Source organism: Brassica napus, unplaced genomic scaffold (genome assembly GCF_020379485.1).
Source record: "Brassica napus cultivar Da-Ae unplaced genomic scaffold, Da-Ae ScsIHWf_2358;HRSCAF=3044, whole genome shotgun sequence".
In the NCBI taxonomy this organism is placed as follows: domain Eukaryota; kingdom Viridiplantae; phylum Streptophyta; class Magnoliopsida; order Brassicales; family Brassicaceae; genus Brassica; species Brassica napus.
This window is the reverse complement of record NW_026015717.1, coordinates 79,023-91,938: the sequence shown is the minus strand read 5'-3', so window position 1 is coordinate 91,938 and position 12,916 is coordinate 79,023. Positions and strand designations below refer to the sequence as shown.

General features: G+C 34.2%; 2 protein-coding genes across 2 annotated transcripts; one reads left to right on the top strand and one right to left on the bottom strand.

Annotated features, from left to right (window-relative positions):
- Window positions 1-1,411: 1,411 nt before the first annotated feature.
- LOC125600663 (putative terpenoid synthase 7) lies at window positions 1,412-9,352 on the top strand. Its single transcript, XM_048773286.1, has 6 exons — window positions 1,412-5,273; window positions 5,395-5,767; window positions 5,884-6,105; window positions 6,193-6,334; window positions 8,543-8,791; window positions 8,945-9,352. Exons 1-6 carry the CDS (start codon window positions 5,039-5,041, stop codon window positions 9,236-9,238), a joined length of 1,515 nt encoding a protein of 504 aa, XP_048629243.1. The 5' UTR covers window positions 1,412-5,038; the 3' UTR covers window positions 9,239-9,352.
- Window positions 3,253-4,115, bottom strand: LOC106421058. The gene is made up of 2 exons (XM_022706871.1): window positions 3,929-4,115; window positions 3,253-3,737 (listed from the first exon to the last, which is right to left on the bottom strand). The coding sequence occupies exons 1-2, from the start codon at window positions 4,113-4,115 to the stop codon at window positions 3,253-3,255; spliced, it is 672 nt and encodes a 223-aa protein (XP_022562592.1).
- Window positions 9,353-12,916: the final 3,564 nt, after the last annotated feature.

Below are 12,916 nucleotides of genomic sequence, written 5' to 3'. Positions count from 1 at the left end.
TAATTATTATTATATTTTTTAAAATAAAAATTTTATTAATCACAAAAAAGAAGATTTTTAATCGCCAAAAAAAAAGAATTTGTTTTTCAAAAGTATTTTTTAACGCTGCGACAAATATTAAATCCTAAACCTTTAGTTAAAACCCTAAACTCTTGCAAAATCATAAATCTTAGGGTTTAAGATTGATCCAAGAGTTTCGGATTTATCCAAGGGTTTAGGGTTTACCCAAGGTTTAGGGTTAGGATTAGGATTTAGGGTTTAGTGTTTTGTTGATTGTGTTAAAAATATATTTTTTTTAATTCAAGAATTTAAAATTTATCAAAGGGTTTAGGGTTTACCAAAGGGTTTAGGGTTAGATTTAGAGTTTAGGGTCTGACTGGTTCAAACGCAGCGGTTGCGTTTGCTGTTGCGGGAGTTTGCGGATGCGGGTGGTTGCGGTTTCTAGCGTTATTAAGCGTTTTGTATGACTGGCACAACATTTAAAATTGTTGCGTTTGCGGATCATTTCTGACTGGTTTACCCACCCACCCACATATATAAAAATAACTAATAAAGAATATTTAATAGACAAAAAAATAATTATAAAAAAATTTGATTAAAAATAATAAACTTAAAATCCAATAACAAAATAATAAATAATAATTAAAAACAATTAAATTATGGCATGATTATGTTTCATGCATTCTAATAATCACCAAATATTTCATCAAGCTGTGCAACATACTCAAAAAAATTTGTTCCGAGACGTGGATTTTCTGGATTCATCTTATACATATTGTAAAATTTCTTCAAATAATCCCAACGATTTTTAGCGTGCTTCCAACTCATCTCTATTCCAAATTGCTCATTAAGCTTCTTGACAATATTTTCTTTTTGGAACAGATTAAAAAATCTGTTGCCTTCATCTTTGCTCTGTTTCTCCACAATTATACATTCAAGTAATGTATGTGTCATCTCGTTCGTCCATGTAACTTTATGAAAACCAAGACATAGTGAATTTATTTACTCTTTGCAATCCAATAAAGACAAAGTTAATAGTAAATAGCATACCGTCATCGAAGCAGAAGCCAAAATATCTTGTGAAGCCATAATTATCAATTCTTAACATTAGATCGTATAAAAACTCATTTAGAAAACAAATGAACTTGACTGATAAAAATATAAAACAGAGCCAAAAGTTAACAATAAAAGAAGACTAGAATTACCTTCTTTTGTCGCTAAAAAGAATGTGTGCTACCAACTACAAATTGTGTATTTGTTTGACATCGATCAATTTTTATACTAGCTTATTAGATAAGCATAAATGTTTTTGGGATAGATGCATATCTTAAATTTTGGTAAACAAATATTTTATATTTATCTAGCTAACTATATATTTAGCGGGTAATGATTTTTCCCGCCGTTTCGGTAATCAACTTTTTGGCGCACAAGTGTGTATATCTGGTTAGCGTACAAGTGTATACTGGTTTTGATATATTGTGTTCGAATATATACACAAGATTGATTAATTAAAAACAAGCAACATCAATCCAAGTAGACATAACAAGAAGCATAAGAAAAGCATGAGCCAGAAGAATAACGAAAAACCAATGAAGTTCCATAAATAATAAACTCTCCAAATGTTAAAAAGAAAGTGAAAACTGACAAAGAAGACATAAATATACGTTCTAGAGTTCTAATAAAATTAAAACATGGTTACTTTCAGAACTTTAAAAAGATATATTAAAGAAAAACTGGCAAGCTGACCACAAGTTAACGATCATCCCATATATTTCTTGCTATATCATCTCTAATAGTTGACATATACGCATCAGCCGTCGGATCATAATTTCGATCAACTCCATGATCATCATGAGATGGAGATGTGTTTCCTTCAAGACCAGCTTCATAATTCTCTGTTTCATCGGCATCATTAAAGTCGATGTCATCTATATTAGAATCTCGAATAAAATTATGCAACGCCATAGTTGCTGCAACAATTTTTTTCTTGCATATCGACGTCATAGCGAACACGACCTTCTAAAATAGACCACTTTCCCTTCCACACTCCGAACGTCCTTTCAATTATTGACCGAAGAGAGGAATGCCTGTTGTTAAACATCTCTCGTACAGTGGTTGGTCGACGTCCAGCAAAATGATTTGGATGGTAGGCCTCACCTCTATATGGAGCTAGGAAACCTCTTCTGTTAGGATAGCCTGAATCAACTAGAAAGTATTTCCCCGACTTTGGGAATGGGAAAAAGTTATCATGACGTGCACAATATGTCAATATCTTTGAGTCATGTGCACGACCCGGAACTCCAATACGTGTATATATGAATTTCATATTGAAATCACACACTGCCAGTATGTTCATTGAAGTATAATTATGATGGTTCCAATATGTGATCTTTTTATTTCCACCAACACGTACACGAACGTGAGTACCATCTATGGCCCCGATACAATCTTCAAAATAAGGAAAATACCTCTTATCATGTATGATTCATGGTGGTGTCTCATTCAGTTCTTCTCTTTTCCATGAAACTATGTCTGAATGCAAGCAACATAGGGCATTAATAACATCACTAAATTTTGTTGTAACAGTCCATTGTGCGACTTGGAACTCTGCTGCTATGCTCCTTTGTGATGGGTTATGTCCCAAAATCTTGAGAGACATACCTAAAGCAACCTCAGCTTTTACCCAATGAGAGTCTTTAAGACCGTATGACTTTAGTGTATTTAAGAGCTTAAGAAACACTCTTTGTTTCATACGTAAAACATGGAGGCATTGTGTGTCGCTCTCATACATCAGTTGATGCATTATACGTAGCCCACGTTCAGGATCCGTTCTTAATTTTTCTCTAAAGGAAAAACGACTACGCTCAATACATAAGATGGCTTCAACAGCCTGGTCATCAGCATCAATAGTTTCCATGATTGTTTTCAACTCCACGTTACTTGGTTCCTGAAACAAATTAAACTTTTGTCATCTAAGTTTCAATAAATAAATAAATAAGTAAGCTCAGAAGAATCCACCGAAAACTCAAATCAAACAAAACCAAAAGAAGATACTCATTGTCAAAAGTAAAATGCAAACATGAAAGCAAAATTCCTATGAAAAGAACAACTAAAGCTAATCATCAAAAAAATCGTTACGGGACTCCTTAGTTTGACGTTTCAGAAAAGGTAGTTTCTCATCATCAGGAAGAGCCATAAATAAGCCCGCACAACATCATTTGTTGCAATAAGGTCAAGTGATGCCCAATATAGCTATGTCATTGGAATTAGATCAGGTAATCCTCTCACACATTTGACAACAAGAGCCATACGTTCCTCAGTTGCATTTGTTGACTTTGATTTAGATGTAGATGATGCCATCTGTTCTAGAATACCATTTCGGTCTTCCATGGTCGCAGCAATACGATCGAGCGTGGAGTCCACTGGATTGCGCTTACGCTTTCGGCGAGATGTATCTTTCATACTTTGTTGTGACGGCATTACAGGATCTGTCTCGATAACATTTGGAGTATCTTTCATTGGAGTTTCTAACCAGGCTGTGTCATCTTGTTCCATAAGATCAAGATCATGTGAATCTTGAATCTGAACTTCTTCTTCATCACTTAACTCAACTCGTGGAGTACGATGATATACACCACGTCTTGGTTGCCATGACTCCTCAACCACGACAGTTTCATCTCGAAATACCACGTCAAGAAGCGGTATAAAACGCAACGGATGTGAGCGAAATTTCGAAGCTTCAGGGTAAGCCTTAGAAATAAAAACAAATAATCACTAAAAAAAAATATATAAAACAAGAAAATTAACGTAACGTGAAAACATGGCTTTATGTGTACCTTGATTTTGTCTTTCCACCAATGCTCAGGTGCATCAATACTACCTGTTCTTCTATTAAATCCAAGACCAGTTGACCCAAAAGTAATTCTACGATAGATTTCATATTGCTTTTTCAAAGTATCAAGTCTGTTTTTCACTTTGTTCCAAGTGATCGCAACTGGAAACTGTTTTTTAAATTCTTTGAGAACATTTTGCTTTCCCTGCTCACTCAAGTTTTTTCCTTTAGAATTTCCATCTTGTTTTTCCAGCGTTATCAGTTCTAACAAGAAACGAGTCATCTCATCTGACCATTGTAGTTTCTATTCAAAGACCAGGTGAACATATATCCAATTACGAAACATACAAATATATATATATGAATGATATACTGGTCATTCAGAGAATTTAAACAACAAAACATATCAGAAATCATAAAACAATAAACAGGAATAAAAGCATAGTCCACTTACGTTGTTCTCTTGACTTTCTTCTTGGTTGGAAAGCCATGATTTCAATGGATTGATACTGGATTAGGTTAACGTGAATGAGATATTATCAAATATACACATATATAACGTTAATTAAAAATGGATTAGTTAGGATATATAGGTAGATGTACGTGATGTGGATTAGTTTAGGATATATATGAAATCTAAATCTAATTTAGTATTTATTATTTTTTTTCAACCGCAACCGCCCGCAACCGCAAACGCTTGCGGGAAGGAGCTTTTGATTTTGAGCGGTACAAAGTGGTTTGAAGTGGTACAAATCGGTTCATTTGATTGTTTCGAAACGCTGTCAACCGCTACCAACCGCAAAAGCTGCGTTTGCGGGTGGTAGCGGGGAAACCAGTCAACACCTTAATGTTTTGTTTATGGTATTAATTTTTTTTGACTTTTTTGTTTTTGCAACTACGATTATTTTTATTTATTTATACTTTTTTTTTTAATTTTCAAAACGTAATATAATCTGACAATATTTTGTTTCATTTTTTAAAAGATATCGAATTTGAAATATTTGTTTGTTTAACAAAATTTTTGGAGGCCTAAGGCCAATGTTTCGTTAGGCTTTGCCCAGGACCGGGTCTGGTTTTACTAGCTAGTGTTGTTATACCTGGTAAATTGTTTGTTTAACAAAATAGGCTACTGACTTGCGTAGATTCTTATAGGAACTCGATGTCTTTGCAAGCGAACTTGAAGAAATCAAGCCCAACGTCAGGGACATGCTCATGTCCTCTTCCCCAGCAGAATTAGGTCATGGCTCCGCGAAGAGGAAAGTACTTTTGATCTATTTGATGACCAGTCTTGGCGTTGCCTATCATTTTGAGAAAGAGATCGAAAAGACCTTGGCACACGCCTTTGAAAAGATAGATGATATGATTGCAAATGAACATGAACTTTACACAATCTCCATCCTCTTTTGGGTTTTCAGAACATATGGTTACAACATGTCGGCTGGTAAGTTGTTCATGCTTTTATTTTATTTTATTAATTTTGATACACATTAACTAGCGTACGTGTTCATCTAGATGTTTGATTGAAAGATAGAACAAGAACTTACAATCTCTGATTTATATAGATGCGTTCAAGAGATTCAAAGGGGATGACGGAATGTTTATGGACTCCTTAGCCAAGGATGCGAAGGGCATGTTGAGCTTGTATGAAGCCGCTCATTTGAGGACGACAAGAGATTATATAATGGACGAAGCACTGAGTTTCACAATGAAACATATGGAGTCGTTGGCAGGACAAGTAAGGCCTCATCTCTCAAGGCTTATACAGAATGCTCTTGGTCTTTCTCAACACTGGAATATGGAGATATTAGTTGCTATGGAATTTGTCTCATTCTACGAACAAGAAGAAGACCATGACGAGACACTACTCAAGTTTTCCAAGCTCAATTTCAAGTTACTACAGCTTACATACCTTAAGGAGCTCAAAATGGTTACAAAGTACATAATTTCATCAGTTACTAGTCTTTTATAGGATTTTAAATAGAACCTTTGAAGCATTTTCGCCTTGTTTTCATCAATCATCATATATAAATATGTCTTTTCTTGAATGCAAGATGGTACAAGGAGCTCGACTTTGCATCTAAGTTGCCACCTTATTTCAGAGACAGAATCGTGGAGTTACACTTTTTTGTGATATCGATGTATTTTGAGCCACAATTCTCAAGTGCGAGGATTATGTTGACTAAGTTCTACACGGTCGAAACCATTACCGACGACACCTTCGATCGATATGCCTCTATCTCTGAAGCTGAAAACCTCGCCAATAGTCTAGAAAGGTACACGCTACATGTTGCAAATCAACATAATTAACAATCATATTGATGATGATACTGAGGATAAGAATGATTGTTATGATGTACAAGATGGGCTCCTGATAAAGACATGGATACACAACCAGATTATTTGAAATTCGTGTTTACATTTATTTTGGATGTATTCAAAGATTTTGAAGGAGAAGTGGGGTCAGAAGGAAGATATTACAGCGTGAAAGGTGCAATAGAAGAGGTAACCAATCAAAACTCATTGGTAAACTGTATACATTTATATCAAAGCATTTTAAAAGCATCACCATCAAAATAAGCTTTTGGTTTTTAACATTTTAATACCTTAATATACTGTTATTTACTGGAGTAGTTGATATCTTTTTTTTTTTGGACAAACTGGAGTAGTTGATATCTTTTATTTTAAAAATCGACCATTCAGTTTTCAGAACAATTATTATTGATGAAATATATAAGAAAATTACTAAATTTAGTATTTTGTTGTGAATAATTCTCGAATCAAATTTAGAAAAAAAAAAAAAAAAAGTGAAACTATATATTGAAGCGGATATCTGCTTTTAGATTTCGTATATTGATTATACTATTAATAAAAAGACAAGTTTCTTCGGTGTTCTATTTCAACTTCTTTCCTGTGTTCTACAAAATATTATTATTGATTTTATTAACTTCTACCTGCTACATAAACAAACGGTTATAACTAGATATATAATCTGATTATTCTGGGATTTTTAACACTGGCCGGCACCAACGGCCCTAAATTGATTATCCTTTGTTTATTTTATTTATTTTATTAATTTTGAAAGTAAGTAAAAAATCACATTTATTAGCTAGGCGGATTAACTCACTATCAAGATTAGCATATAGGGCAGCCTCAGATGTATGATATATTTTTAGGATTAAGAAAATGAAGTTTAATAGATGTGATAGTTTGTGTACAAAATATAAATATAAAAATTTGAAAAATATAAAAAGAATGTAAGTAGTTGTAATTATTTCTTCACACAATAAATATACAAAATCTAAAAGCAGATATTCTATTCAATTAGTTTCAATTTTTTTATATTTTTTCAAATTTGATTTGAGAGTTATTCACAAACTTTTCAATACTAAGAAACATCATTTGTGGTAAATATCTTACATAGAGTATCTTAACATTTTTATATTAATTTGTGAAGATAATTAAAATTGAATAATTAAAACTAAAAAGTAAAAACTAGTGTTGTACAATGAATAAATGACATGTGGATTTACAGTTTCTTTAATGTCAGACAAAAGTTCCTCATAAAGAAACGATTCTGAAAATATTATTTCCCTCTCTCCTACAATTCACTTTTTAATATTTTTACGGTGAGAGACTCCTTGTAAATAGCAACCACTGCAAGTGCTCTAAGAGCATTTTCAATGGAAAATTCTGTCTATTGGAATTCTAAATTTTCATATATGAATATGTATGTGTATGTAATTGTAAGGTCCATTACATTACGAGAAATCTAACCCAAAATTTCTTAAAACATTTGTTTAGAGAAATTTTAGATTGGATTTCCTATAAAATAATGGACCCCACAATTATATACGTATACATAATATATACATACATATATATATATATGAAAGTTTAGAACTCTAATGTGTACGAACTTCCCAATGGAAGTGCTCTGAGGGTATTAGCAGTGAAGGGTTTTTAGCCCAATTTCTATACAACAAAATAATAAGGGCATTAGCAATGAAGGGCATTAGTGGTCTATACTTTTTACAAATAAAATGTAACTAAAATTTGAATTGATTATAATAGAATATTGTTGAGGTACTCTGGGAAGGTATCACCTACTAGGACCATGATTAACCCGGACTCTTAGGATGGGGTTCTTAGTTTCGGCTAAGAACCGTTTTTTAGCTTTTAACTAAGAAAAGTTAAGATTCGTCTTTTAAATAAGAGATATAAGAGCATGATTAATGGGAAGTTCTTATGATGAGGTTCTTAGTAGAATATAAGAAACCGTTTCTTAACTTTTAACTAAAAAACTAAGAACCGGTTCTTAAATATCTTACTTAAGAGCCGATTCTTAGTTTTTTTAGTTAAAAGTTAATAGACGGTTTCTTATATTCCGCTAAGAACCTCATCCTAAGAACCCACCATTAATCATGCTCTAAGACCATATTTATTGGATAGTTCTTAGGGTGGGGTTCTTTGTGTAATTTAAGAAACGGTTCTTATATTATGATAAGAACCTCACCCTAAAAACCCCCCAATAAACATGTCCTAAGAGCCGATTCTTAGCCGAAAGGTGTAAAGAAAAAATGTCAAATCATGGTTAAGAACCTCATATTAAAAACTCGGGTTAACCATGCTCTAATGGTGCTCTAAGTTTCTCATAAACCATGCGTGAAAGTTCCTAATATAACGTGTTTATATATATTTTTGAGCCCGCAGTTCAAAAGACTCGTGAAATCAAACCTTGACCTTGCCAAATGGGCGCAAATCTCTCATGTGCCTAGCTTTGAGGATTATATGGAGGTTGGCGAGGTTGAGATCACGATGTATGCGACTATGGCAGGCACTTTGATGGGTATGGGACATATTGCTACGAAGGAAACCTATGAGTGGCTCAGATCAAGACCCAAAGTTATCCAATCATTATCTATAAATGGGCGTCCGATGAATGACATGGCCGGTTTCGAGGTACAAAAAAATGTTTCGTTCTGTAAATTTAACTATGAGGTTAGATGGGTAAAATTTAAAATTCATGTAAAGGAAATAGAAAAAAATATAGTTTGTGTTATTTTCATGAAAATTTTCTGTCTCTTAATAAAAACTTCTGTGTGACTTGATTAGGATGACATGAGTAGAGGATATGTAACTACTGGTGTCAACTGTTATATGAAGCAATATGGAGTTACAAAAGGCGAAGCTTTTAAGAAGCTTCATCAAATGCGTGTACACAACGAAAAAATAGTGAACGAAGAGTTCTTGACGATAAAAGATGTGCCAAGGAGAGTTCTCAAGGAAGACATCAATTGTGCACGCATGACCAACGTTGCCTACGGCTACGGTGAAGGATTAACACATCCTGAAGGAAAAATTAAGGAATATATTATTTCTCTTTATGTTGAACTGATTCGTCTGTAAAGACATTGGTTGGAACCACTGTTAATGAATGTGACCACTGGTTTGGCATCTGCTACGCCGGCCTGCGCGGGCTATATACAGTCTTTGAATCTTTATTATTACAAAGTCGTTTTATTCTGGTTCCTCCAAGGATCTAAGTAGGTGCGCCGTAATTCTCGCCGGTTTCACAAAGAGAACCGTCAAAACTTTCCGATTTTATGGAGATGGTATGAACGGATGGAGAAGAGCTCAACTATCCGATTATTTCTCTATTTCTTTTAATATGATTTTAGTAGTATACCAGGGGGTGTCCGCGCTTTGCGCGAAATATTGTTTTTATTATTGCTAGAACATGATTTTTTGGATAATGTAATTATGTTGTCGTTTTTATTTGTTAAGATCATTATTTGGTGTTTTTAATGTGTTATGTAGTAATAGATGATAGGTTAATATATTTTGTGTTTGTTTTTTCCGAACAATGTGTTGTGTGTATAATACTTGTTAGTAGTGAAATGAACATCTAACGTAAAAGAATATTGAATTTCAATAACTTTGTTGATTCTAAGATTAACGGTTTCAGTGTCAAAATTGTATTATATTTTTCTTCATATTTTTTAAAATTATAACTTTTAAGATGTTTTTTGCCCTCTCCCTATATTTCGACCTTAAGCCATCACCGTCTATGTATTTCTTTACCTTTCTGGTGTGCGGTGCTTCTCACCATCACCGGAAAAAGACTTACATCTTTCTCTTGTCTTTCCTTGTCTTCTTCACCTGTGAGATTATATGGTATTTGTTGTAGATCGGGTTTATGAGTTTTCAGTTTTTCGGTTGATTCTCACGGCATTGTAGGTTATTGACTGCTCCTCTTCTTTCTTAGATTTCAGCTGATATTAGGAACTGCATCTTCTTGGTCGGGTCAGAGTTTAGTCGTTTTTGATGTTGTATTCCTCAACGTTGGCTTACCGTCAATAGTCACTGTTCGTCTTGATTTTCAAGATCTAATTTTTGGTGTTTTGACTTCTATGCTCTCTTTCATAGCTCGAAGACGGTTTCATAGTTTTCTAATTTCGTTTCGTCTCCCTTTCCCTCTCTATTCTTGATGTTAGGAGTTTTCAAGGCTCCTAAGACAAATGTTGTAATATAGTGATTGTCGAACCAGTTCTGAGGGATATCAAAGCACTGAGAATGCAAGTACTCACTTAATCTAAGTGCAACCAATGATTTAGATGGGTTTTAAGCTATGACTAAAACTAGAAAGCAATAACATAATGATACTTTCTTGACTAAGGGAAAATAGAACTCATGGGCATAGGGATTAGACCTTGGGTGATCAAGTATCGAACTAAGGACAAACGATCAATCAAACTATCAACCTTAAGCCTAGACATAATTCTAAACAAGCTCTATGTCTAGATGAATGCTCATTTGCTAACATATCTCAAACATCAAATGTCTTTGGTTGAATAATATGAAAGCAATCATTACTAACAAGTCTATTAGCTATCTTAGCATCTTTAACAACAAATGTCTTTGGCAAAGTATACTAAAAGCCTAGGAGAGTTGTCTCAGGCATTTCATCAAACACCTTTCGGGTGGGAAATGCCTATTGATCAACTTTTGAGTGGCCAACTCAGAAGATGCATTAGGAATACTCTACTAGCAAGGAACAATAATGATCTACACTAAAACATCCTAGAACTAACCTAATCACCCTTAATCTCCCTAACCCATGAATTCAAAAGGTGATTACTCACTAATCTCCATGATTCCTCTTAAACCCATATTGGATTTCAGATTAATCATGTAGAGAAATAGATAAGAAATCAACAATAACACAAGAACATAACAATCAAAATCCAAGAGATGAACTTCTCAAGAGAGTTTTTGTGTATTTCTCAATAGATCAAAAGATCATCTGTCTGGTGGCTACAAATGATGTTTAAAACATAGGTTTTAGAAATGTAAAACGTCCAAAATAAATTGCAAAAAGGTCCTTGAGAAGTCATGATTTTCGGCAGCAAAATAACGCGGAGCGACTTGCAGGTGTCGCTCCGGAAGGTCGCTCCAGGGCCGATTTTTGGTGTCTCCGGGCGAGAGGTCCCGAGCGACTTTGGTGTGTCGCTCCAACGGGTCGCTCTGGATCGGGAGCGACCTTGATAGGTCGCTCTGAGAGGTCGCTCCAGGGTCATCTAAGACTGTTCGGAGTGACGAGAACGCGAGCGACTTCATGGCATCGCTTTAGGAGGTCGCTCCGAGAGGTGTGTGAGATGCGAGCGACCTCGGCGCGTCGCTCTGGGCAAGTCGCTTCACGGGGTGAGTATGGCGAGCGACTTCACGGGGTCGCTCCAGCTAGGTCGCTCTGAGAGGTGCTTTGGAGCGACCTCATGACGTCGCTGCGGAACCTCGCTCCCCTGCTCTGCTCGTCCAATGATCACGTATATCACCTCCTTTGAGCTCCAAATGCATCCAAATAGCCCCAAGAACTCCATGTGGCACTCCAACACCTGATAGAGACTCATGTATGCAAAATGTAACCTAAACATGACTAAATCCTAGTCTATATGATCAAAATGCACATGGATGAATGGATAAGATAATGGAAATATGCAAGATATCAATTCTCGCATCTCTTTGCAGCTTTCATCGCATCTCTAGTGGTTCTCCTTTTCACCATGTTTGCCAGTCGAGGTTTGGATAATGTTTTCGTCCGTAAATGTTATATGGGCTTGGAAGGTTATTTATGGTCTCAAGTTTAGTCTCTAATTTCGTGGTGGTTGTCTTCCATTCTCCCTCCCTCAAGTTGTTTTTTTTATTTCCATATTTCCTTTGGTATAGGTGTGCGGAATTAGTCTCTTGGAGCTTTGGTCCCTTCTATAACAAAGCTTTGTGGTTTTTCACTTGCATGGACGTGTTGTATATTCTTGTTTAGTTTGTGAGGTGTTTCTTACATTTTAGCTACTGATTGTGATTCTGGTGCTTTAAACATATATATATATATATGTTCCTGCTTCTTGGTGGCTTTGGCCTTTCGATTATTATTCTCCTTATGACCCGCTTTCTTGGTTATTTGCGTTAGTGCTCTAGTTTCTTATTATTAGTTTGTAAATGAATTAATAAAAATTAGTAAAAATAATAAAATGGTGAAAGTTTATGCTATTTTTAATTGTAAATAAATTAAATATTTAAAATATATTTATATTAATTTATTTCTTGAATTTTATGGACTAATAAGTGTGAGAAAGATTATATAGTACATAATTAGAGATTGATGGAACAAATTGTAATAATTTAAAAGTAAAAGGATTTAAAATACAAAAAAAAAAATATAAGGACACATGTCAACAAACCCCCTTCCACAAGTCATAAGAAGGGAAAAAGCCAACTTTATATATATAGATGTTATGAAGCCTTTGTGAATAATGTGATGTGATCCTAATTCATTATACTGCACCTTCTGCACGATGAACATTATGTATATAAATGATTTTTACATATCATTATTTATTTTGTGTTCATTTAAGTATTATGTTTATAATTAAATTAAAAGAAGCACATAACTCAAAACAATACCTCTTGTGTATTTACAATAAATTTATTTATTTCATTTGGTATATAACTAAATTTAATGATATTGACATAGATATATTGTATATTTTAATATAATTTTTTTTAATTTATACTTCATACTCATATGAT

Excerpts from the sequence above, each read along its gene's own strand:
- LOC125600663 (XM_048773286.1), top strand. The coding sequence starts at position 5,039 with ATGCTCATGTCCTCTTCCCCAGCAGAATTAGGTCATGGCTCCGCGAAG. Across the intron at positions 6,335-8,542 it reads TGAAAGGTGCAATAGAAGAG|TTCAAAAGACTCGTGAAATC; the intron begins GTAACCAATCAA and ends TTGAGCCCGCAG. Across the intron at positions 8,792-8,944 it reads ATGACATGGCCGGTTTCGAG|GATGACATGAGTAGAGGATA; the intron begins GTACAAAAAAAT and ends TGACTTGATTAG.
- LOC106421058 (XM_022706871.1), bottom strand. The coding sequence starts at position 4,115 with ATGACTCGTTTCTTGTTAGAACTGATAACGCTGGAAAAACAAGATGGA. Across the intron at positions 3,738-3,928 it reads AAAGCAATATGAAATCTATC|CTTCGAAATTTCGCTCACAT; the intron begins GTAGAATTACTT and ends CTTACCCTGAAG.